Source organism: Vidua macroura, chromosome 6, assembly GCF_024509145.1.
Source record: "Vidua macroura isolate BioBank_ID:100142 chromosome 6, ASM2450914v1, whole genome shotgun sequence".
NCBI classification, from domain to species: domain Eukaryota; kingdom Metazoa; phylum Chordata; class Aves; order Passeriformes; family Viduidae; genus Vidua; species Vidua macroura.
This window is the reverse complement of record NC_071576.1, coordinates 33,390,618-33,417,441: the sequence shown is the minus strand read 5'-3', so window position 1 is coordinate 33,417,441 and position 26,824 is coordinate 33,390,618. Positions and strand designations below refer to the sequence as shown.

At 40.4% G+C, this 26,824-nt stretch overlaps 1 protein-coding gene across 11 annotated transcripts in view; it reads right to left on the bottom strand.

The window, feature by feature from the left end:
• Window positions 1-26,824, bottom strand: part of RAD51B (RAD51 paralog B) — a 379,423-nt gene that overhangs the window by 154,405 nt on the left and 198,194 nt on the right. For all 11 annotated transcript variants that reach the window (XR_008437716.1, XR_008437714.1, XR_008437715.1 and 8 more), the window contains exon 9: window positions 14,727-14,845. Coding sequence is in view for 5 of the 11 variants with exons in the window: in XM_053981409.1 (XP_053837384.1) it covers window positions 14,727-14,845 (119 nt within the window). In the remaining 6 variants the exon portion in view is untranslated. The remainder of the gene's footprint in view (window positions 1-14,726; window positions 14,846-26,824) is intronic.

Here is a 26,824-nt window from a genome sequence, read left to right as displayed (position 1 = left end):
TTTGCTGAAGTCAGACTTCTGGTGAAACTTCCCCTGGGTGAAATACAGGGAGGGTATGCAGGGTAGTCAGCTCCCTTCAGCTCATGAAACACCAGATCCTACAAAATTCCTTTCCCCAGAAGCGTTTTCTGCCTCCCTGCTACATGCCTTGTTCCCTAGTTTGTAAAATGGATTTTGTCACCTTTTCTGTTTCTGAGTGTCTCCTAATTTTTCCAGTGGAGAGTCCTCTATAGGCCAGGAAACTTCACAAGAACTTGGCCATGATGATAGCCTATGCTATAATACTTTTGAGGCTCAAAGCCCTGATAATTGTCCAATGTGAAGGCTAATTCAGGAAAAAATGCTTGTAGCTTTTACTAAGCAGGAAAACAGCCAGCCAGCAAGAGTGTCCTGCTTACCACAATAAAACAGTGCCAAGAAAAGGGATCTGAGGATGGTGCTGTGGCTGGATAAAGTAGTTGGGCAACATAAACACAGACTCCTATGGGAATTCTCTTATGTGGCAACTTGTGGTCACTCAGGAGATTTATAGTACACCAGTACTGAGAAGAACAGAAAATAGTTAACGTAGCTTTTCAGCGCCCTGCATACTGTTCCATTTCACTCCAGTTCTGCAAATAAGAAAAAAGCTGAGCTGAAGGATACAATACTTATTTATGACCCATACTGGAACACTGCCAGAGATCCTGTGTCCCAAATTGTGGAGGACTCCTAAGGGAGTACCAGTACAATAGCATCAGAGCAGCTCTTCTGGCTGCTTCCACCCAGCCTGCCAGACATGGCTGGAAGCGATGGGACCAGCGGGGAGCACAGCTCAGAAGCCCAGGAGCTGCATGTTCAGACAGAGATGCCACTGGCTCCTCTGCCCATGCTGCTGCACAGAGCAAATCAGCTCAGTGTAACTCAGTAGTACAACGTGAGGAATGTACATTAAGTGTGTAATTAACACCTGCATTGCCATCATGATTTATCACTCTTATTATTCTTTGAATATCTATAATAATTTTAGCAACACTATTATCTTCCACAGATAAAAAAGTATCCGCTGTAAATTCAACTTCAATGCCTGTTTCTAATGTGTCTCAAATCTTTAATTAAAAAATAGTCATTCCTTCTTTAACTTTCTTTTGGTCTTCTAAATGATGAAAAACACTATCATTATTACTTATAAGTTGAAAGAAAATTAATCCATTATAAAATAGCATCAGAAGTGGGCTCTTCCTATTCTCCACTCATAGGTTTTGAACACCAGTGAAAACAAGTGTCCTTCCTTGAGGTAAAGGCATAATCCTAAAATCCCAGACTTGGGCCAAAAAGCTTGGGATTCAACCAAGTAAATGTCCTAGATCATAGCATAAATATTTTTTAACCGCACTAGTGGCTGCAAAATGCCTTTGACATGAAACAAACAAAACCCCTTTCCTACTCTTTTTGTGTGTTCACTTTGTTCCATTCCTAAAAGCAAAGTCCCTGGAGACAAGCTAACACAACACTGCTAATTTCACATGTGAAACACAGCAATGTGATCTTATGTAAAGCCCCAGCAGAGTGTATTTTAGAGTCCACTGGGCATCACACAACAAGGACAAGAAAAAAACTCATGCTAACAGACCCATGAGCTAATATATACAGATGCATTAGGTGTGCTTTTGGAGTACTGACATGCTCTACTGATATTAAAAAAAAGGTGACAGAGTTAATAAAAAACTTAATTTCAATCTTTCTACAAGAGTCAGATTTTCTCTAGCAAGAACATTATTGGGAGAGAATTTACTAATTAATTGGAAACCACTGGCTTGATAAACATCTTCTGTATTGCTGAATGTACAACTGCTGAATAACAAAATTCTAGAAAAACGTTTCTCTAACAAACATGAACTGTTCTAGAAGGCTTCATTTACATTTCTACAGGACAGTGGATATGCAAGAAGCCCCATCAGTTAAAGGCAAACATTCTTGTTCCAGTGCATGGTACTGATGCACTAAAGACTGGTCAGCCCTTTAAGACCTCAAATATTGCTTTATAGCCCATCCAGTCTGAAATTTTTGATGACAACATGCCACAAACAATGATTAGTAGGTAAATAAATCTTTTTATGTTTGGAGAAGAAACAGAAGCAAACATCATGTGCAATGATCATTCTTTTCACAAAATTACTGGGAGCAGCATTTATAGCTCTTAGTTATTCTCTTGCATGGGGATTATGAATAAGAATTCAGACTTTAGGGATCCTAACTACATGTGAACTTTAGAAAAGTTTAGTTATGTTCAAAGGACAAAAATGTAGCCATTACTAAGAACATGCAAAACTGTAGGGGAAAAAAAATCTCAACCACTTCTTTCCTGCAGTGGCACCCATATGGCAACCTTTCTTTTATATATTTAATACCAATTCAGTATATCTGGTATTATCTTAGTAAAATTAGTAAGAAACTCTTGGATTTTTTTGTGCTTATTTACACTTTCTCTTTTCAGCTTGCTCAGTTATTTCAAATGAGATGATCACTGTAAGATCACAAGCAAGAAGCAAAACAAAAATGCATGAAAAAAGGAGAAAAAAGTAGTTTCCTCTTGTTTTTGATATGAAATGTACCACATCCAGTTATAAATACCAACACAATTTAAGAGAGGATTAGGTGATTTTTTATCTGTAGCTTGAGATGACTGTGGGTACAGAGTTTTTTATTACTGTTAGATAGACAAATAATGACTGATGCTAAAAGAAACAAGCTCAGTGACGTACACTGAAGAACAAACATATCACTTGGACCAGACCCATCAATGTGCTGAAATAAATGTCAGTGCTGGCTCAGACATGATAAGGTTTTACTGGCTCAGACTCCAAACCAAACCTTCTCAACCACTGTCAGCCCTGCACAAGGCCAGCTCAAGTGTTCTGAAGTCCATAACTTCCACTTCAATACCATGCAGTATGTAAACACCCTGAACTGCAGAAGATATCTGCACAGACAAATTAAATCAAATGACAGAAAAAAATTAGACTGATTGTTCACTCAGGATTAGTGTAAGAACTTCTGCCAGAGATTCCAGACTCACTGGTAGGAAATGACTGATAAGAGAGACCATGAACCATCACTGTTACGCAAATGTGAAAGGGCCTTGCAAACCCAAGATAAATCTCATGGGCTCTTTCCAGTGTAGAACTTCAGTAGTGACTCACACACCACACTGCAACCTAAGTTTATCACTTTATTTGATGAGACAGGGGGATTTATTGATAAATTACCTCATTGCTCCAGTATGAATACTCAAGGAAGAAGTAATTCATTAACTAAGCTGTACTTTACAATATTTCTTACTAGTGTTGAAAAAGCTGAAGCTACCCACAGCTAATCACAGTCTGTCAAACACTGAACTTCAACATTGTTTGAGGAACTTATGGCTTTCTGTTAATATGCAGCCAAAGGACATATCTCTCCCTAATCAAAGTACCTGTGAGAGCTGGATGGCTCAGGTAGCTATTTATAATGCCTTTTACCTTTTAGTCCCAAGTATCTTCCAGTGTTTCCACCATATGGGTAGAATACACTACCACCTCCTGCACAAATCCTTTCCATTCCTGATTGAGCAGATGTCCCAAAATCCCATGGTATTTTCCCAACAGTTACAACAATCAGTCCAAGGAAAGGTAATATTTTGAAAATTATCTATTTTATTACCTTCTTGATGCACTATGATGGGTAGATATGATAAAGTTGGCCAGGCAGCTCCCATTAAGTCTGCAACATTGGAGATGTTTTAAAGTGCAGTCCATCTCAGGCAGTGGTATGTCAAAATGGGTTTTATTTCTTGAAGTGGGCCAGTAGCCTGCATTCAGTTCCTAAGCAGTTAAGGTAGTTTTGTTCTTTTTCAGCCTGTTTTTACATCACAGCTAAAGGCACAGGAATTACAGAGATCAAAGATTAAAAAGTCTACATAGAGCAAACTCCTCTAGACTGAACCTACCCAGGGTAGATACACTGATAAAACTGAGCCGAAACCCCCACATTGTTCTCTCTGCAGTAGATTTTCAGAATCACTCCCTGGCTGCCATTCTCCTGTGTTGTCAATCTAGAACAGTTCAATGACTTTAGATTCATAAAACAAGCAAAAATTCAAGTTCAGAGTACAATATCCTAGATATACAAACTCCTGACATGATTCTTCCTTAATATGTTTAGAGAATCATAAAAGTTGTAATGCCTGAAGATGAGAATCATGTCTGATCCCTACCTTTTCACACAAGGTGCCATTAATTTTGCCCACTGAAGTCAATATATCAAAGTTTCTCTGGTTTTAAAGTTTTACCTAAGTTCTACTTTTTTAACCAGTGACAGCTCAAACTTGTTATTATGTCAACAAATATAGTCTATCTAGCACAGACCTTGGCTGGGAAGAAAGTAGATAGAGAGGAAAGCAGAAAGAAGCTTAAATAAACATTTCCAGACCATATACAGTATTCCAGAGATGCCCCCAGTGCCTGTCCACAAGGATACAAACACTTTTCATTTGAGAACACCTTGCCTGATATATTCTAGGATAGCCCACATCCTTTTCATGATTACATTACAATGTTGAATTAGTCTTTCTGTGATAAACTAAACCACTTCAGTATATTAGCTTCACTTGGAACTTGTCTGCTCCTTAAGTAAAACAGAAACTCATTTGTAATGCCCAATATTATTTTGCAAATTATTTATATTAGGAATCTTATATTCCACTATATTTTCATTACTTGAGATTGTCCAGTTCACTCATAATGATTTTCTGATATTTTTCACTATTAAGGATGTCTTTAAGTATAGTATATTCCAAGCAGAAGTTTTCTGAATAATTAACACTTAAAGTTGAGTTAGACATTGCTTCTCTCTGTTTTCAAATTTAAAAAGAAAAAAAAAAGAAATTAAAAAAAAAGGAAAAAGGAGAATCTGGGAGAAGACAGGAGGCAAGGGGATTTGCCATGTCATTGCACGGATAAACAACTTTGGTCATTGCTGCTCTTTAGGTATGATGATATTTCAGTTATTGATGAGAGAATCTGCCCTAGGTTAATTCCTCTCTGTTTTGAGGGAAGAACTCACACAGAAGTCAAATCAAAATCAGGAAAGTGATTCTGTATAAACAGGATGGGAATTTGCATTCATTCCCTCTGTGCAAAGGGACTTAAGCTTACAAACAAAACATTCTTCAGACAATTCAGACAGGAGCCAGAAGTCCCCTCTGGTTCTTTCTCTCTCCCATTTTTATGCTGTTCTACTTAACTGTGAGTACAATGTTTGTAAAGAGTGTTGGATTAATAGCATCACAGACAGAAGTTCTCTTTTCTATTCAGAACAGATTTACTTACTCCTCCCATCCTGACCTTTAAGTGGCTCCCAATAAAGAACAGAAGGTATAGCCCAAATTTCTGAAAATTTCTATCTGATTAACATGAAGGTGCACAATTACCAATTAGACCAAGGCAAAAGGCCATTTCCTCAGTTACAGAACCGAGAAAATATGTAAAAATTAAAACAACACTATCTCTGTGACTAAGTAGGTCTCATCAAGGTAACAATTCTATTTTCTGTGGTGTGTTTGAAAGAGGGGAAAAAAGGTATTGATAATACTAGAAATGTTGCATTAACCACTACTGGAGATAAGAAGCCAGATAAGCATTTTAATAATCTAAACATTTAAGTGCTAGCTAATGTCCTTATTGGCTACTTGCAGTTTACTACAGTTTTGATGTCGGCAAAGAGGAGAGACAGGAATGCAAGGTGACTTCTAGAGCTAAGGTGTAGAAAAATTACCCAAGGTATCAACAGAAACTGGAAACAAGGAATTAGAGAAAAAGTTCTGCCATAAGGCTCCAGTCACAGTCCCAGTTTCATTAACCTTTGTTTATGAAGAAAAGTTTATGGCATGCTGAGGAGAGAGATTCAAGACTGAACTCAGTGACCACACTGAATATCAGTTCAGCAAGTGAGTTAATCTACTGAGCAAGTTGGAGCAGGCAGCAGGAGTATCTTCACTATATAATACCAAGAGATACAAAGACTTGTAAGTGCCTGAAACAAAGGCAATAAATGTTAAGCAAGATCAAACTTATTGGCACTCAGTGGTAGTGCAGAGATTCCAGCTCTGCTCCCAGCTGCAAAAGCTCAGTCAGTTATGATTCACTTTCCTCACTTATGAGCACCTGGCAAGGGCATTGCAGAGATCAGTCTGCAAATGCTTTTCCACAGTAATTTGAAAATATAACATAATAGGAGATGGTTAACTTGTAACTGTGTAGGTTAGCAGCAACTAAGGAGCAGGCTCCTCTGAGAGTGGGCTGGTCTGTCAGTCAAAGACCTACCAGAAAGAACCTACCTCTGCCACCAGCCTCTGCAGGAAGACCTCAGTGTAACTTAATGACTGAGTTTGCCTCTCTGCCTCAGAGATGTCCCTGCTTCTCTGTTTAGGATGCCTTGAACTACAGGTGAGTGAGTTTGAAGCTTGTACAGCTGCTCCTACATTTTGTCTGACAGTAGAATAATCCTCATTAAGAAAACTTGCAGTAGTTATGAAAGAAATAACAGAGACGAGAACAAGATGAAGTATTTCAAGGTTTCTTCTGGTCTTTTCTATTTCACCCAGAGCCTTTTTCATTTCTATTTAGATTCCTAGATAACAAATTGATTAGTGTTTTATAAGCACCTAAGTTAATGAATTCTTGTTAAAGAATGATGGAAACATTTCTCTCTAAAAGTTAACAGGAGAGGGTCATACATCCAGAATCCAGACCCATCAAATGAAGACAGGGCTCTGGTGATAGCTATATTGTATGACCACTCCCCAAAAGTTCATTAAGAAGGAGGCTTGCTGCAAAGACAGACAGGTCAGCCAAGTAAGTCACCTGGTGATGTCTGAGCTCCAAACACTTGTTAATGAACCGTCGCTATTTTTCTGGCATCCTTTCATTTGGCACTTTGCTGGATTAAGTCAGTATCGTGCTATGTTGATAACCATCTGTTTATGCTACAGTTGTGCCTTGTGTCCAGTTTCATACTGTTCTCATGCTATTCAAGACTATATTGCTGCTTAGGCTTGTATATGATCTATGGATAAGCAAAAGACTTCTGTCATAAGGGTTATCAGTTGACAGCACTTTAATCAGAAAAAAAACCCCATAAGCTTATTTATGTATTTTAAAGGATGTGGTTTGTAAACTTGCATGGAAATTTAAAGCCACAACAATATTGTGTCCTGATTCAAAATATTAAATTGATAGTTCAGGCAAGGCAAAAGTCTCCTAAATAAACGGTACATCCTAGAAAAAAAACGTTTCTTTACATGGAAGGGTTTGCAGATTTGAATAGAAGAATTTGAACTGCAGAATTGTGCTTCTGCAGTCTTTTCACAGCTATTTTTTCAAAAGAAACATAATGGAGAACTGTAAAAAAATTAATCTCACCTGAAAAAGTCTACTTTCCTGTAAAATTTCCTATTATTTTTTCCTTGACTCCACACCATCACTTTTATCTTAAAAAGAATTTTAAAAATATCTCCTTGTATTTTTACAGAATTTACTTTCTATATGATAAGCACATTATATAAGAAGATGGCTCAGAACAGATACACACTTTACAGCACTTCCAACAGCCATCTCCCTATGAAGTTATAGCCAAATATCTGTACATTTTGAAAGAACTGCTTTACTAATATGACAAAAAATGTAAGGTAAATAATTGCAAATCTCATAAATGTGAAACATAATCCTCACTCCCCTTTGCTCTCTTCCAGCCCTTCCCCCATCCAACAAGTACCAGGGTTACTGCACCACAGCAATTTTGGAATGCTTATTCAGGGCTTATTCATATGATAGTAAGCAGAGCAAGATGAAACAGCTGGTCTGTAACCAAGGACACAATAGAAGTTATGTCTGGCATTAGTCTGAACGAGATAAGGGGGTTTTGTTCTGTTTTGTTTTACTGAGAATGAGTCACCACACACTTATGCATTTGAAACACTTTACCTGCACACTTTACCACTTTAGCAGGAAAATTCCTGCCCGACAGCTCACTCAGCACAGCTTGAAAGCTTCAGGCCATTTCTCAATCTTAAAACCAGTTGTTCTCCAGATATTCAGCCCCCTGATCTGGAAGACATGGATGGGGAGCAGAATGAAGCCCCTATAAGCCAAGGGGAGATGCCACCTGCTTTGCCACCTAGACACACACAGGTCTGCAGGGCCAGGTGGGATCCACCCAAGGGTCCTGAGGGAGCTGTCGGAAGAGCTCACTGAGCCACTGCCCATCAGTTACCTGCAGCCCTGGTCACCCGGGGAGGTCCCAGGTGACGGGAACCTGGCAAACGTGGCACCATCTACCAGGGCCAGAGGAGGACCTGGGAACTACAGGCCTGTCACCCTGACCTTGGTGCTGGGGAAGCCCATGGAGCAGACTATCCTGAGCACCATCACGCAACACATGCAGGACAGCCAGGGGACCAGGCCCACACAGCATGGGTTTGTGAAAGGCAGGTCCTGCTTGACCAACCTGATCTCCTTCTATGACAAGTGACCCGCTCAGTGGATGAAGGAACGTCTGTGGATGTCACTACCTAGACTTTAGTAGAGCTTTTGACACTGTTTCCCACAGCATTCTCATGGAGAAACCGGCTTCCCTTGGTGCAGGTGTGTGCACTGGTTGTTAGGTGAAACACTGTCTGGGTGGCCAGGCCCAGAGAGTGGTGGTGCAAGGTGCTATGTCCAGCTGGTAACCAGCCCCCAGTAGTGCTCCCCAGGGCTCAATATTAGGGCCAGACCTTCCTCTATTGTCTGGACAAGAGGATAGTGTATTACCAGTCAATTTGCAGGCAACAGCAAGCTGGGCAGGAGTGTTGATCTACTGGAGGGTAGGAATGCTCTGCAGAGGGACCTGGGCAGGCCAGATAGACGGGCCAGTTAGATGGCATTCAGTAAGGTAAAGTGCTGGGTTCTGCACTTGCATCACAACAACCCCAGGCAATGCTACAGGCTGGGGGAAGAGTGTCTGGGGTTATTGGTTGACAACTAGCTGATCCAGGAGTGCAGGTGACCAAGAAGGCCAATGGTAACCTGGCTTGTATCAGGAACTGTGTGGCCAGCAGGACCAGGGCAGCGATCGTCCCCCTGTACTCGGCACTGGTGAGGCTACACCACAAATCCTGTGTCCTGTTCTGGGCTCCTCCATACAAGAAGGATATTGAGGTGCTGGAGGAGGTCCAGAGAAGGGCAACAAGGTTGGTGAAGGGTCTGGAGCACAAGTCTGAATGAGGAGTGTCTGAGGGAGCTGGACTTGTTCAGCCTGGAGAAAAGAAGATTCAGAGCAGACCTCATTGCTCTCTCCAACTCCCTGAAAGGAGGTTGTAGGTGGGTAGAGGTTGGTCTCTTCTCCCACGTAACATGTGACAGAACAGGAGGAAATGGCCTCAAGCTGTGCCAAGGGAGGTTTATATTGGGTATTAGGAAAAATGTCTTCACAGAAAGGGTTGTCAAGTATTGGAACAAGCTGCTCAGAGAAGTGATGGAGTTTCTGTCCCTGGAGGTATTTAAAAGACACGTAGATGTGGCACTTGGGAATATGGTTTAGTGGTGGACTTGGCAGTGCTGGGTTAATGGTTGATCTCAATGACCTTAAAGGTTCCAACCTGTATGATTCTGTGATTCTAAATGCTCTTTCTTGAGAATACAACAGGAAAGCACTGACTTGTTAAAACACTTCTATATGCATTTTTCCTCTGAGAATTTCAAAACATGTTACAGAGATTAACACAATACTACAAGTCTCACAAATCCCTTGAAAATTATAGAATAAACCAGGCCCATAGAAGTTGCCATACCAAATCTGGGCACTGTCTCATTTAATCCAGCATCCTACCTCCAATGGACAAGAATAAAATATTAAATATAGCATGGCAATGTATTTAACCCTACCAAAGACAGCTGAGAACACATGAGAAACAGTAACCTTAAAGCCTGCTGACTGCAGTTCAGGAAAGAAGGATAATTATATACATAGGGGTAACTGAGGAGTCTGATAGTTTCTAGTGTAGCCCTGTTGGTTTTGGCCCAAACTCAAAGACTCTGCATGTTTATGTATGCATTTCAGAAAAATAAATGTCATGGTTAACTACTTAAAAGAGCGCTTAGGGAGAACCAAGTATCAGTATCCATAAAGATAATTCTCTTCATGAAGGTATTTGTGTGAAACAATTAACTTTTCCCATGTTCTCACATGTTCTTATGCCTCTGTGCTGCTGTTGAAACTGTACAGCTCAGTCCCACCTCAGTAGTTAAAAGACTCCTGCTGTTGTCCATGCTTGTGGGTTTTGGTGACATAATGAATTTAAATGCAGACTGGAAATCTCTTTTGGTCCCTCCCCCAGTGGTGCTTCTTCTGTCCTGGAGGAAACAAAAACCAGAACCCTGGCTTCTAGAAGGAAGCAAAAGAGCAAAGTTCATCTGTTTGTTCAGAAAGCTGTTCTTCTCCTAGCAATAAAGCAAACCTAACTGATTTTCAGGCAGGCAGGACATCCCAGAAATTTCATTACTTTGCTGAACTGGCTGCTGTCTTATTAATGTTCACCAGACATAGGAAGGGTGGGGTGGAAAAAGGGATAGTTGGCTGGAAAATATCTACTGGATAAACAAAATAATTTTTTTTACTTAATATATAAAAAAATCCCAACCGTGTAGGAATTCCATGTTCATTTTCCTAAGGTTTTGTTACATACTTGCTCTGCCACCTGCTGCCCTGGCATTCCCCAAGGTTTCAGGAACAGGGCATATGTGGGTTTTCCCAGTAACAAATACTGCATGACTAAGAACAAGCATCTAGCAGCCCAGTGGGCTGTCCAGGAGATGCCATAGCTCTGGACAACAGCTTGCTTGAATCCTCCTGAACAATCACAGCATCACTCTGTGTTTTGAAGGATACCGCCCTTGGTCCCGTGCTTCTCAAGAGGTGCTTTTTCTCTTTATGGGTGGCATTCTGCAGCAAGGATTGGCACACTGGCTCTACTGCCTTGGAAGTCAGATATAATGAGGGAAAGTCTCTCAGACTGTCACCACCGCTCCAGCTCCTCCAGGGAAAGAAAGAGAGAAAGTGGATCCAGAAAGAGAATATTCTGGAGATCAAGTGACTGATTAAAGAATGAATTTTACCTTTTGAAAAAGCAAATTGTATCCACTGTGGAGGGAAAAGGGATGTATATGTCTGGTGGAAGCAAGGTCAGGTGACATGGGAAGAATACAGAAATGCTATTGGCCATTTGGGGGAAAATTTGTGTGGTCAAAGCTCAATTGGAGATAAAGCAGGCCAGAACTGTGGCGGACAATAAAAAGAGTTTTTTCCAAATACATTAATGGCAAAAGGCAGCATAGAAATAACATCATTCCATTACAGGATGAGGATGTGTCAACCTCACAAACAAGGACGTGGACAAGGCAGAGGTGTTTAAATTCTTTGCTTCTGTCTTCAACACGGATGATGGGCCACAGGGACCTCTAGCCCTGAGTTAGAGGACCATGACTGCAGCAGTGATCAATTCCCAGCTGACCCTGAAATTGTGTGGGATCTGCTGCTTCAGCTGAATCCCTACAAATCTATGGGGCCTGATGGGACTCATCTGAGGAGCTGGCTGATGTCATTACAAAGCCTGTCTCAATGAGCAGTGCTGGGAATCCTGAGAGGTCCCACCTGACAGGAAGCTGGCAAACATTATCCTGATTTTCAAGAAGGCCAAGAAGGAAGACCTCAGAAACTACAGGCCTGGCAGTCTCAATTCAGTGCCTGGTAAAATCATGGACAAGATTATTCTGGGAAGTACTGAAAAACACCTGGAAGACAATGCAGTTGTTGATCACAGCCAGCATGGCTCCATAAGGGGAAAGTCCTGCTTGTTGAACCTGATTTCCTTCTACAACAGGGCAGCCCACCTAAAAGATCTAGGAAAGCCAGAAGATGTAATCTTCATGGACTTCTGCAAAGCTATGTGCTGGGTGAGCAACTGGCTCACAGGTCAGGCACACAGAGCTGTAGTGAATGGAGTGACATCAGAGTGGGGACCTGTCACTAGAGGGGTTCTGCAGGGCTCCATCCTCAGCCCTGTGCTCTTCAATATCTTCTTTAATGACTGGGATGCAGGATTCAAAGGGATACTTAGTAAGTTTGCCAATGGCACTAAATTGTGAGGAGCTGTTGACTCGCTCAGAGGCACGGAGGCCCTGCAGAGAGACCTCGACAAATTAGAGAGATCACCAACTATATGAAGTTTCTATGATTCTATGGAAACACAGCTCATTCCTTATACAGTATTGGTTCTGTAAGGTTACAAATGTTGAAGAGCAGGGAAAAGTTGGTTTTGAAACTACTTTTCACCCAATTCTCTGGACCAACTGTGTGCTTTCAGGAATTCCCAGGGGCGAAATTTCACTTTAAAACCAAGACTACAGATAATCAAAAGTTATTGGGTGTTATTATTATTATTATTATTGGTTGGTTGGTTGTTGGGTTTTTTGTAGTTTTTTGGGTTTTTTACAGTATGAGAATTTATAAATGTGATTACTGACTTGATAATTTTTGAATCTTCCTGTTAAGCTTCCTTAAAAAGTGCTGGCTTTCAAAGAACTGACATCTAATACCTCCTGGCAGAACCACTTTATGATGACTGAAATGGCATCTCAAGGACTGAGGCACCTTTATTCACAGTTCATTTCTGAAAATGGTCTAAAGCAATTATAAAGGAGCATATGTGTGTAAAATGATAGTAATTTGATCAACACAGTGCTGCAATAGGTAGGATAACTCCAGATGCCTTCCTCTAACTGGAAACTGCATGTCTGGCTGAAATATTTCTATGAGTTTAAGAAATGAGAATTTTTTTGGAAAAAAGACACAGATATCAGCAACAGGAAAACACCTACAGGACAGCATGGACATATTCCATTTCAGTCATGGACTTCACAGACACATCACTATTTATATCACACTTCTGTTTCAAATTACTTTGGTTTTAATAATATATACTAACATTTACTTTAGGGTTGGTTTTTTCATTGTAGCTTTAGTTCCTTTGCTTAATTAAAACAGAATGAGCACATAGTTTCACTTGTAAGCAAGGTGGTTCACCTGATAAATCCAGGTAGGAAGAGAGGAAAACTCTGTTAAGCATACCGTAATTTCAAAGGCTTGAACACAACTTTTCATATATTTATGATCTATTCCTTCTCAAAAAAAAAAATCAGGAAAAACAACATGTAATATCTGAATGTTCTTTAGGAAAGCTGTCTCCCTTTTTCCACTACCAGAGGAATGTTCTTAATCTGTTTTAGCTGACTTTGTGCATCATGAAGTAGCACAGAGCCCAGTTTTTGCCCTTTACCCTCTGCCAACTCCACTCTCATTTAACTCTGAAGTGATCCAGGAAATTTATGAACAGCTTTGTATTTTGCAGAACTTAGTATTTCTGTACAAAAGGAGAACTCATTACAGACCAGAATAAGAAGTAGTACATAAGAAAATTTCTAAGACCAGCAGCAGTAAGAATATATTTCTATGCATAGCCACTAGAAGTGAGTATAGAAGATGCCTTTTCTACCTACATTTGACACACTTAACTTTCTGCCTCGAAATCCAGAGGACTACTGCTTTGAAGTAGTCAAAGTGCCCACTACTTGAAGAAACAGGAGTGCTATCATTATAATTTTACTTCTAATAAATAATTTTCTAATAAAACTGGATGGCTTCCTCTCCTCTGGCTCTAAAGACTGCAATTTAAAAGTGAGAAACCTTGTGTTGTGACAGTAAACCCAGGAGCACCAATCTGAACGCACATGGGTAGTAATGGTATAGAAGTAAGATAGTACAAATATCACACAGCAATTTTTCTGATAGCTCTCTACTTTAACTGGCAGGAAATCAATAACATTAAGACTGAGGGTCACAGCCTTTGGAAAGAGTTACAGCAATGCAAAAACAGAACAGACAAAGCCAAAAGAGATTATAACCACAGATATCCCAAGGGACAGATGAAATCATGCATTATGATGTTTTCAAAACCAAAACAAGTCATCCCCTCAATCATACCCCAAATGTCTTGTCTCCCAGTTTTCAGTTTTTTAAATTAAGATTGCAGTAAAAGATGCTACTATGTTTCACTTAAAAGCATAAACTCTCTCAGTGAAAAAGGTGACTATTCTCCTGCTTGCAGGCATACTTCTGGGAAATTGGTAGCATACTTACTGCTCAAAGTTAAGCTTGCTGGTGCAGGCAGCAAGCTTCTACTCACAAACAGCAGTCACAGAAAACAGTGCTCCCTGTCCTAACAGTCACAGCTGAAATTGGGCACAAAGAGTGGACAGCAAGACAGCAAAACAATCATGGCAGTGAAAAGACTAGGTTTCTCCTGTCCTAAAATTCCTGTGCAAGAAAGCACTTTAAGGATTACCTTTCATCTCCACAGTGTAGAATGCACTAAAGGCTCAAGAAACTTGTACATCTGTATCAACTGTGACTCAGAAAGGCCCATCCTAACACACGGAGGCACTGGAGTGCTGGTCATCCCTTAAAAACAAAGGACACTGACTGACCCCCACCCGAAATAAGTGATTGGGCTCTCGACTGCCAAGTTGTCAACACATGTAGCATAACCAGAGAGGCTGAAGCTACACCAAGCACTGCTGGTGTAGCTTTATTTAAATTCTCTTTGCTGTTCTCACCTGTCTTGTTGGCAAGTCATGGTATTGTAGTATGAGCCTGGTGTTGACACTGTGACTCCATGTGTTGCCAAGGGCTGCTGTCACATAACCAGAATCCCTCTTCTCACTCACAGAAGATCCTGAATATAAATATGATAAAAACTGCATCAGAACTGTGGCACAGAAAAGAGTTCAGCATTGAAACTTCATCAGACATCTCAGATTATTCCCTAAGCTAGGTAATTACAAATAGCACTTAAGAGTGCACTGTTGCATTAATTTCCTACCTTTCTGACGTTTTTATACAACTGTAGTGTGAGTTCTCCGTCTCACCCTCTGATATCAACAATAAATGCCAAGAATTAAAGAGATGTTGCTGATGTAACTGTACCCCTGTTTAGAGCTGGCAGCCATCATTCCACACCACCAAGAAGCAATTCACGCACCCCTGCTTGTGGGCTCCTCACTACAAAAGGCCCAGATGTTCCAGAAGTAGCTAATATTGGCATAAAACAGCCACAAAATTCACACCCAAACTTCCCTCAAATCATGTATCTGCTATTATGTAACAGAAGGAGTAACATATTGCTTTTGCAATCCTGAGCCAGGCATTTAAATGGTTAAATGTCTGGAACCTGCTGCTATTATGCTATGGAGATATCACTCCTCAGCAATTCCTAATTCTCCATTCCTTCAGACGTAAAACCTGTCCCAAAGTGAACAGAAATGTGTAAGGTTTGTGGCAGGACAAGCTAATTGCTGTAATTTATTTTATTTTATTATACAGGAGAAAGCACACTGTACCACACTGTGTCAGCCTCTATCTGAAGAGGGCAAATCCTCTTCTGTGAAGTCATTAAAATTTATGGCTTTGGTGCAAAGCAGTTAGTAAACCTGGAGCAAATGTACAGCAAAGACTTTTTGCAAGGTGAAAGGGAATGCCTCACTGGAAAGGTTCCCATTTTATAAGGGATCCTCCTGCAAACTGATGCATTAGGCAGATACAGAGGTTCAACAAGAAGTGAAGCAAACAGGAGGAAGCAGTGCCAGCTTTGCAAAGAAGTTCAAGGGCAGTGACAACATGTGCTGCATTCCTTCTTCTTGCTCTAAACACAAAAAGATAGTAAATGTCTCAGAGGAAGGAAAGAGGATATGTTAAGAAAACAGATTTATGTTGAAACATGGCCTTAAAAAAACCTTGGACTTATCTTTTCTGTTATTTCAACCACTACTTAGACATTAATGAACTGGACAAAGGAAATGAATAAATAACACTGTTCAGAGACAGTGATTTTTTTTTTCCAGCATGCATCGCCTTGTGCTTCCAAACCCTGATGTTCTCATGCTTAGAGATGGGAGTATCACACCAACATTGTCCCAGTAAGAAAACAGGCTTGTAAGACTGTGGTCTCTGCTCAGAGGTCCCCAAATTCTCCAACCTGAACCTCTGCAGAGTGGTATGGAGGGCTTACCCACACTGTGGGGTAGATGCTTCTACAGCACCTGCAATGTGCAGTCAGCTGATGGGCAGCAGTTCCAGTGTCTCCAGTGTGCTTAAAGCCATTTCTTACTCCAGTCACTGCTGGCATCATGGTTTCTGTTCAGTACACGGGTGATACAGGGAGTGCAGGGATTAGGGAAAGTAAGAAAATAGAGCTGACATACATATGAGAGAAAGGTGACATCTCACTATATGTATGCAGTAAGGGAGTGGGTGTCCAGAAGCACAGAGATGGGATCCTAGCATGGCGAGGTGAAGGTGAATGTTAGAAGGCTGGAAGAAGATGTCTGAACAACTCCCTGCTTTCTGTATCAGGTCCAGCTCTAGTAAAATGTGTGATTTCGATTCCTGTAAACACTCCCTTCTTCCTCACACAAAAAAAAATAGCATGAAATTAATCTCCAAAGCAGACAAGCCAAGGGCTGTATGAGATACCTGTTCCACTGTCTCCTGTGAAAATGAACTTTTCAGAGCACTGGCAGAGACACGAGCAGACACTGTATCTGTTCTGGACTGCAGACACAGAGGAACTGGCTGCTTCACTCTCACTGAACAGCTGTCACAAGTGAAAATAAAGCTGCTTGTGGTCTGAGTCAAATGCAAAGTAAATGTCTCTCCACAATCAGGGGAAAAACAAAGAAGAACGGGTGATTCTTCAACTGTGGCCTGCAGTGCTGCTTCCAAGCAGAAGAGGCTTGTACTGGGCTCCAATGCCCAGGAAGGAACTGTCACTACAACTGGGCCACAACACTTGGCCCTACTTATACATGAGAGCTAGATTCATTTTGTTTCTGCCTATCAATGCAATCAAAACAAACTTTCTATAAGTAACTTCCCTGTCACTGAGAGAAATGACACATATAGGCAGGATGGGGAAAGTGGTTTTATTTCACCTTCCATTTTTCACTGGAGGGAACAGCAGGATTAAATCTATTCAGCTCAACAGTGCTTCTGGAATTATTCTGTTATGCCCAACCAGAGCACTGCAAATACAGACTGGTCTCGAAGACCTTCATGTCCTCTGCATATAAGGTGGTACATTTTAGACACTAAATCCCCATGTAACCAAGTCTCAGTTGTTGCAAGCATGTTGGAAGGTGATTTTTTCACAAAGACACTTCAGTTCCATTAGTTTCTTACCCTAGGAAAATTTGGATAACTGGACCAGTATCTTGAATCAAACGACACAAACATCCCAAAACAGTCTTTTTTAATGCAAGAAATCTGTGCAGGCAGAATGTGACTACAGTCTTGATTAAAAAAAAGCAATAACCATGTTCCTTGTTGGTATAACTGCACAGAACAATTAGTTCCACCTCGTCCACATTCTCACATACTGATTTTTTTTCTTCCCAGATGGATATATCATTGCCTGGCAGGTTCATCCCCAACACCGGGCCCTTTGCAATCTTTATCAATTGGTAATTTGAAAATATTTTCTCATCAAATGTTAAAAATGGATTGATGAACTAAATGACAGTGAAATAACAAAATAGTGAAGCAACAAGTCCTCAAAGTCTTTCAAATCTTAACATCAAACCATCTTGATAAAAGCCCGGCCTATCAAAAAGAAGGAAAAAATCTCTCTGAAAGTACAAAGAAAATATTTATAAAGAATTAAGCTACTGAGCTCAACAAAAACAGCACACCATGCAATAAGAATGAAAGTACTTTGCCTCTCACTCAGGCTGTGCAGCTTTCTGGTTCACTGGCAGAGCTCAAAGACCACTACTTTTCACCTGCATTGCATTTAGTCTTTATTTTTGGTGCAGATCTCTAACAATGAGACCAGAAGAAGAAAAAATCCCCTTTGACCCCTAATCTATTTTTCCATCATCACCTATTCAGAAAGTACAAGTATAAAAATACACAGTGGTGGAAAAACCCATCACACAATAAAAAACAACCCACAGGACAAACTCATCTGTGAAGTAACTAACCACAGCGCTCTTCAATCTCCCACTGCTGGCTTCTGCCCTTTTCAGCCCTTCTCCACAGCTTTTTCTTAAGTCAAAAGGTGATTTTAATTCTCTTACCCTACACTGGTGACTGTCTCACTCTCTGCACTGCTCAGCTAAGGTATGTCTCAAAGCACACTACTGACTTCACACAGTCTTTTATTATTTAGGACATATGGCAGGAGAAACAGTTGCTGCTGTAAGAAATCAAGCTTGGCCATGAGACTAGCCATGGGAAAATGCTAACTTTTAAAATGCTTATGCTCTCCCTTTTATTATGAGAGGGAATCTGGCAATTATACTTCTAAAACCTCCTAGTTCTAAATCTTTACAAACTACACCCTCCCCCAGATTATTCCGTATTACTTCAAATTTCAAATAAGTAGAAATATTTTATCTGGAAGTTGGAGTTGTTCAGTAATCAATGACATGTAATTTAGTTTTCCTTTTTTTCATAGCACAGCCATCAAAATATACTTACCAAACAAAGCAATTAAGTGTAAACCCCTACTAATCCCCAGTTAAAAAAAAACCCCAAACGTGTTATGTGCTGACTTGAGATTACACTAAACAGGCTGTTCGATTCAGCCGTCATCATCACGAGACCAAAAACTGCCAGTTATAAACTCCAGGTGCAAAGTTCTGATGGAGTCAGCAGTGAATGCAAGAGAAAGGGAATGAGCTCACTTCTCATTTTGGACAACAGAGTTTATTTATCTCATATGCCTCAAACAGGTGAGTTCTCATCCTTTTTTGTTTACCATATTTATGTCTTTATGTGTACACGCTCTGGGTGATTTTTACATGGTTAATCTGATATTAGATCAAGATTGAGGTCCTTTTTGCTGGTTGTTTCCCAGTCATTCATTATTTCCATTGTGACAACTCCTAGAGCTCTCATCTTCAAGATGCAATCCACTAGACAAATAGAGAACAAAAAGATAATTCCTGACCTAAAGATCTTCTTTTCATGAGAATTGCAGATTACAAGTCTCTTAGCTGCTGATGATTATTCCCCACTTACAAAGAATCTTCCCTAAGGGATGAGGGAAAATACACCAAAATAAGTTACAGGCCAGAAAAAATTGTGTATAAATAAGGATTCTGAGTATTCTTCATGAAACATTAGGAGCTTTTCCAAATAAGTAAGGTTAACCTTTATTCTACCCCCAAAAAATCAGCAGGGACCTTTATACAGCTCAAAATTTAGGAAGGGTCCACCAGAGAACTGGAGAGATGCTGGCTTACTTTTAATCCCACACCATCATGCCTACTGTTACCAGTGTGGTTTACACCAGAAGATCTCATTCCCTCATTGAACTCATTGGTGAGCTCATGTCAATTCTTTCCTGGGTAGAGAAAGAGAGACACACATATGTTAGTGAGACTCCTGCCTGATGACCTAAAAAAAGGAATTGACATTAAGAAATGAAAAATTCCAGCTGGTCTGATTTCTTGCCAGCCAATCTACCAGCCATGACCAAACAAATCAGGTCTCAGGAGATCTGTGGAGGTGGAAAGACAGCTGGTGGTTTATAGCACCTGAAACAGGGCCCAAATCAGGGGATTGTGGAGTTGAGAGCCTCAGGAACAGATATTTCTTTTTACTGGTGAAAATGTTCTGCCTCTGTTGCCCGACACCACATCACAAAGTGGTGAGTTTCCAGCTTTCTATCATTGCTGCAGTGCTACTGCAAATCACAGAACAAGTAGTGATTTGGTGGGAGGGAGGGTGAAGAACAAGTAGAAGAAAGCAGTTAAGTCAATTCCTTTCTGTAACCAAGGATAAATTTTTTACCCCTCAGCTAAACCTCCTTCCCCTAACAGCAGTCTTTGAGAAATTCCTTCCTTTTCTAAAATCTAAAATTATACTAATTTACACCAGTCTCTCAGTACCCAGAGTTCTTTCCCACATTGCTCATCATTAAAACTTAAAGCAGCTTCTTATTTTGAACCTCTCCTATGCAGTCACTTCTTCCTGTCTCTCCAAGACTAGACAATAAAATCACAAACCACTGAGATAAGGGAGGGAAAAAAAAAAACCCCAAACAACCCAGATCTGGCATTTTGACTGCCTGTACATATAAAGGATGTATAGGTTGAAAAACAAAGCTTGCCCAATCATGGCATCTGGCAATGCTAGGGCTCTGTGATCCAGAAAATGCTTTTAATTATCACCTCACCAATCATGCTACAAGTTATTGCTGTAATTTTTTTGCTTAAGTTCCCTCAGGGAATTAAACAGATCATGATATTAATCAGAAGGTATGTAGGAGGGAGGGGGCAGAATACTAGAATTACATGTATGTAGGTCCCTTAAGGCTTGAATCAAGAAATGAGATTTAGAATCCCACTGTCAGAGCAACTGAAGCCTTGCACACTGCAAGCCTCAGTCCTCTGACCTACACAGCCGTGGCATTATCATATCTGATTTTCCCAGGATAGTTCATCTCAGCTGCTAAACTTCATCACTCTCTGCTAGAGTTTACCCATCATCTGGATTTGCCACTTCCTAACTTTCCACACTAGAAATGAATAAGCCTGCTGTCACACTCACCCCTCCAACATAACAGCCTGAAGCCTGGAAGCCTAAATGGCTGAATCCCAGAAAGGCAGAACAAAAGCTAATACAGCTCAGGGGAGGAGAGTGAAATACAGCTCTGAAACTGCAGTGAGTTTCAGAATGCAGTTCACAGCATTATGGCTGTGTTAGGATGCTGCGGTCTGAGAGGCAGATTACTCCCACAGCCTACATTTTTTTTTTTTCCATCAAATATGTCTTGGTAAAGAAACAGTGTCACGGCAATTTAGCTCTCATACCCACGAAACTGCCACAGTGCAGGCAAAAGCAGCAGCACGCCAGTCTGAAAGTGAACCTTAAATTCAGAGTCACGGTGCCGAAGGGCGATGGGGGTAGGAGGGAAAGAGAGTCCAGTTTCTGTTGCACAACCAGCAAAGTGGCCAATAAAAGCACCAATTAGCACTGACTTACCCAGGGTGTTTCTGACACAGCTGCCCATCTCCCAAGGAGGGGGCTGATGGCGCGTGCCCACATGGCAGACAGAAAAGGACAGTAGGTGTATGCAAGCTAGCTTTCAGTAGCACTGACCTCTTTCTTGGTAAATAGATTCTGCTAAGAAGCCACAGGGAGCACTGTACTGCTACAGTCAGGTCACTGCCAGCACCTGAGTTTGCTCAATTAACACTAGTGCTGACAGCCTACACTGGAGTGGATTTTCTCAATATACTCAGTGTAAGTCTAAATGAATAACAATTTCTGATCACAGCCTAGTAACATGGCTTTGAACTAGTGAGTAAAGTTATATGTCCTTTTTACTCCCGAGCACAGGAGTATTTTAGCAGTATCTTTTACTTTTAGTAGTATCTTTCCAAATGATTTTCAAATTTTAGTGACAACTTCTTTATACAGAGGGTTGAAACATGCAATAATTAAAACTCCACAGTGGGGTTGATAACCACAAGGAGTATGTTTAAAAAGCAGTGTTAAATAGTACTTCAGGTTGAGATTGCAATTCAAACTGAGCAAACTGCTTTAGTTTGCATGATGACCATCATAATTCCTTTGAAAATTTAGCCTTTGGCATTCTTAACACTGGTCCCATACATTACAGTTGCAAGAATTCCCTCTAGGTGTAAATAAAAACAACAATCTTAGAGCTGTAAAGCTTGGATCAAGAGCCAGAGTTATCAAAACTGAAATTCCAGAAGGAAGCAATCCTCCTTCAGCCTGCAACACGGAAACAGAGGTCAGCCAAACATTTGGGGGCTAGAGATGACTGTTTGCAAATTACAGCTGTTCACATCTGGAGTTCAGATTTGGCCAAATGCTTAAAACTATCAATCACAAAAGCTGAACTGGAAGAATGTTTTGGTTGTATAACTAAGAACATAAAAGTTAGAAAACATTAAATGTAAAAAACCGCTATGTGCACTTTCAACTCTGCCTTTCAAACACAACAATGGATTCAATTATTTCTCACAATGGGTATCATCACAGTTGACTGTGGCCTTTCTTAACTGGTATTTAACCACAAGTCTGCACTTGCCAATATAGGTTTCTCTGGCTGTATCTATTTCTCAGCCCAGAGTGGTTCATGACACAAGATGAAGGATTCAACCTCTTCTCTGACAAAGTATCTTTTGGGCTGGCCCATCAAACCTTACATGTAGACCTAGCAGATGCATCTGAATACTCAGAGCACCTTCAAAACACAGCTTGGAGTAGCTTCTGAACATAAATTAATTGGGCACTTTCACTTTTTTGTAATTGCACAGCCAGTATACCTACATATAGAAAAAGTGTTCCCTCTCACTATAAAGATGCATGACAAAACATTTTAGTACATGCATACACCACAGGGCTCACTGTTCAGAACTGACTCATCTCCAAATGTGAAAATATATATATATATTTATGTACTTAGGCACACACACACAGAGGCAGTATAAAACATGCAGGATGTTAAAATGACTGATGATTACAGGGGCCTGGCTGCACTCTCTAACTGACGCAGACTTTCCAGGAGTTTCCCAGCTAGTCAGTCCCTCTCTTCATGGCACGGTTGCCCATCCTGAAGCAGAGGAGGTATATGCTTTTTTTCTTCAGCTCATTCTCAAAAAGGAATTACTTACTTTATCTGAATTAAGCAAATAAATTCAATTTTGGACAACAACCAAGACTGGAAAATTTCATCCTGATAAGCTTTTCTGACTGATGACAGAGGGTTAGAAGGGAAACAGTTATACACCCTTGACTACAGGAGGTTTCTTCCACTCCTCTATAATGAAAAATATTCCAAGATGTGCCAAATTTTCATGGTAGTCTGCATCAGGCAGCGACAAGACACTGAAGTGCTCTGAGGAGACTAATGCATAAATCCAAAATGATCTTTTGACTGCAGTGACTCTTCTCTCCTGAGATGTATTACATTTTTAAAGTCAGTGAAAAAAAAAATTGCAAAATATCACTTTTAATCCTTGGACTAAAAATGGTTGAATCCTCCAGAGGCCAGTCAGGGCCAGAAACAATTTTTTTTCCCCAGATTTGGGGGGGAGGCGGGGGGAGGGCAAAGGGAAAGGGAGAGAGCAAAGAGTGGTTAGTTTCAAATAGCAACATTGTCCAAAAGGGTGAAAGGGAACAGATGGCCATGGAGAATGCAGCCTCAAAGCCCTAAAGAAAAGGGCTATTTTGACAGATCTCGCTGTTTCCTATTCAAGCATGAACATTCTGGCATGGAGAGTTAAGATGATACAAGGAATAACCTCTGTTCCCAGCAACTGACTGTGGGCAACTGGCCTCTGAAGCTCTCTGAGAAAAACAACATGAGACAGACAGACAAACAGATATGGCAGCAAGCCCAGATCCCAGCCACCAGGAAAGGGAAAAAAAAAAAACCCAAAAACAACAGGGAAAAAAAAAAGAAAAAAAGAAAAAAAAAAGAAAAAACCCAACCCAAACATCAGAAAGGCTAGAAACAGCTGCCTTTTCCTGGCTCCAGTGCAGAGCATTAGAAAGAGTCTGTCCAGCCTTTCTCATCTTCCTTTTCGGTAAAAACTTCTTGAAGGGGTCACCCTCAAGCTGTTGGTCTTTGCCCTAAGGGGAGGTGAAAAAGAGGACAGACCAGAGCTCAGTCTGGCTCAATGAAACCTGCTTCCTTTAATCTCACAGACCTTCCTCCAGCAAACGATGAAGAACTCTAAATATGAAAATGCATAATTAATGCTGGATTTTTGCATGCAAAAAGGCTGAGAAATTTAAAGTTGTGGCTCTCACAGTATCTGTAATTTGATTGCATAGAATACAGAAGAAAACCATTATATATGAGGGCAGAGAAAATTGTACCGGCTGTGGGAAACACTGCTAATGTGTGTCCTGGCTTTACTATTAATCTTATCAAGACAGTGCATCAACAGCTGTTTCATTCACCAACTCTGGATATGCGCTATCACAGAGATTTCACTTTTGAAGGACAGCTTCACACCTACACCCAAAATTTAAAGAGGAACCTGAGCCATTAACTGTAACCAGAAATCACTGTTTCCAAAGTCCATAGAAGAAGGGATGAATCTCTGTCTGTGAATTTCTCTCTGATTTCCTGTATCATTTTTATGCTTAAGGCAGAGCTTGAGGTACTGCCTGTTTCCCAGCCAGAGCTCGCCTACAGGCAGAAGCACTGAGTGATACCTTCCCTTTTCACTGTAGTGGGTACCAGAGCAATGGCAGTTTCACCCTACAGTTGCAGGGAGGGAAAGAGGGGGTATATTGTATAAACATTAACTGTCTTCACAATCCTTCCCTGAGGCAGGGAAGTAGCTATCATCTCAATTTTAATATCCTCCTTTTTAAAAATCATTGAAGGAAAAAGATAATAAAGAACTGTGGGTGCTCACATGCCAGAACTCCAAATGAAGAAATGCAAATGCTACATACTGATCCTATCTGCACCTTTGTTCCCTCATCTGTGAAATAGCATTTGTTTACTTTAGTCAATAAGTACTAAAAGTGTAGAAAAATAGACACCAGGAACAAACCACCTCAACATCCTCAGCAATCCAATTATTATTAAAGCCATAATTTTCTACAATATAAATAAATAATTTGTGTGATTTCATTGGTTTCACAAAGGATAGCCAATGCAGTCATTATTAGTTGCAATTATTAATTAGTAACTAAATAGATAGGATCTGACTAGTGGAAGTAGTCACACAATAAATAAAATACCTATTTTAGGTTAAATCAGATAAATTCTGTTTCTTTTCTTTTTAACCATGAGCTTCCTAAGACTGAGTAACTGCTCCAGGCTACACTTTTTAAGGAAAACTCAAATGTGGATTATTGGCTAAGTATTAAGAAGTATTTAACTTGTGGATTCAACTTCCTTCCCTATGTTTCCTTGAGTAAAGCCAACCTAGTACCCATAGTTTTCATTCTGCTTTACTTTTAATATACGAGTCCTGTTCACTGCAGGACTAACCAATAATGCTAACAAACCAATTCTGTCTTTCACATTGCAGGACAGGTGGTCCCTCAGTATATTCCCACACATTCCAAATATTTTAAGTGTTCCACATCTGTTGTCTAAAACATTTTTAGTTCCCTGCAAGAACAGTAGGAGATGAAAACAAGAAGTTATATATAACATAGCAACTGACCTTGTATGCCACATGAGCTCTCTGTCATTTCAACAAGATTATAAATTTCAAAAAAGAGCTCAATCTTAATTCGTTATACTATACAGCTATCTGGCAGAGAAGATAACTTGAGAATTAATTTATGACAGCTGTAATAGCCCAGACAATAAAACTGAATCTAGAAAACACCTTTTTTCCCCCACCAGAAACTGCTGATCTACAGGGAATTTTTAAAAATTAAGGTGTTAAGGTGATTCACACATTTTATCACCATACAAACCCCTCTATCTGCTTAAAAAAATTCATCAAAGTATCTCACATGTATGTATAAGCAATCTTGGTGGGAATTTTATAGGAGTTTAGTGTTGGCCTACAGCAGGTATGGAAACACTAGATTTTTTTTTTTTTCCCTACAAGAATGAATCTAATCAATGTACTTTAAAATCACATGGCTGCAAGTATTTCTTCTCATTAAACAGAGCCAATGGTCAAGATTTGAGGCAAGGAAATTCAAAGCACTAATTGCATCTTAACCAGCAGGCTACTCATAGAAGGCAGAAACTATCTGCCTGGGCTGTGCTTGGGAGAGGTGGCAAGGGTTGGAATTTCTGCCCTCGCTCAAAGTGCTGCGAGATGGCAGCAGCTACCAGTAGCTGGGAGTCTGGTTTGCATCTTGGGTAGAAGCTGGCACATCTGGCTGAACCAGCACTGCAGCTCCACTGGGCACTGCCTTGTTACAGACTCTAACAGGAGACTGGCCCCTGCTGCATGGCCAGTGTCATTTCCTACAAGGTAATGATATTCCTTCAAGTACTTTGCCAGCACAACCACACCCATCAGTTAGGAAAGCTAATGTCTCATCATACGAGACACTAGCAGCGCAAAGATGATCTCCACAACAATGCAACAGAAACAAGCACAAAGTCTTTTGTTGCTGCTGGTTTTTTTTTGTTTTTGTTTTTGTTTTTTTTTTTTTTTTTTTATTGTTTAAATTAAAAAGAAACCTTCTAGTCTGAGCTACACTGAAATGTTATAGGGGATCCCTGTGTGACAGACCCCCAGACCATGCCTCATGGCAAAGGATGCCACTGTGCGACCACATTCAAATACTAGAACACAGAGTAGATGCATAAGAACTTCCCGTGGAGCCAGGACTGAAACTTAGGAATTTAACCAAATTTGCCCCAGTTAGTTTTGAAAGAGAGACTGCCTTTGTTCAGCCCTAAAGAAACACTGACTGCAAGGCACAGAATCTCAACAGTGCACAGAGGCAAAATGATGCTGGATATGAATGAGGATACAGACAGCTTCACCAAAACCACAACTGGATATATAGTAACTGGAACAGACCCACGAAGAAGAGGATTTTAGGGGTTTTCGTAAAAGCAAAAAGCTCAAATTCACTCATCACAAACTCCACACAGGCTCTGACATGTTCTTACCACAGGAAGAAGCGGAAAGACAAGATAAAAAAAGAGGGACAACCATGCTGAGGATCACCACTGGGT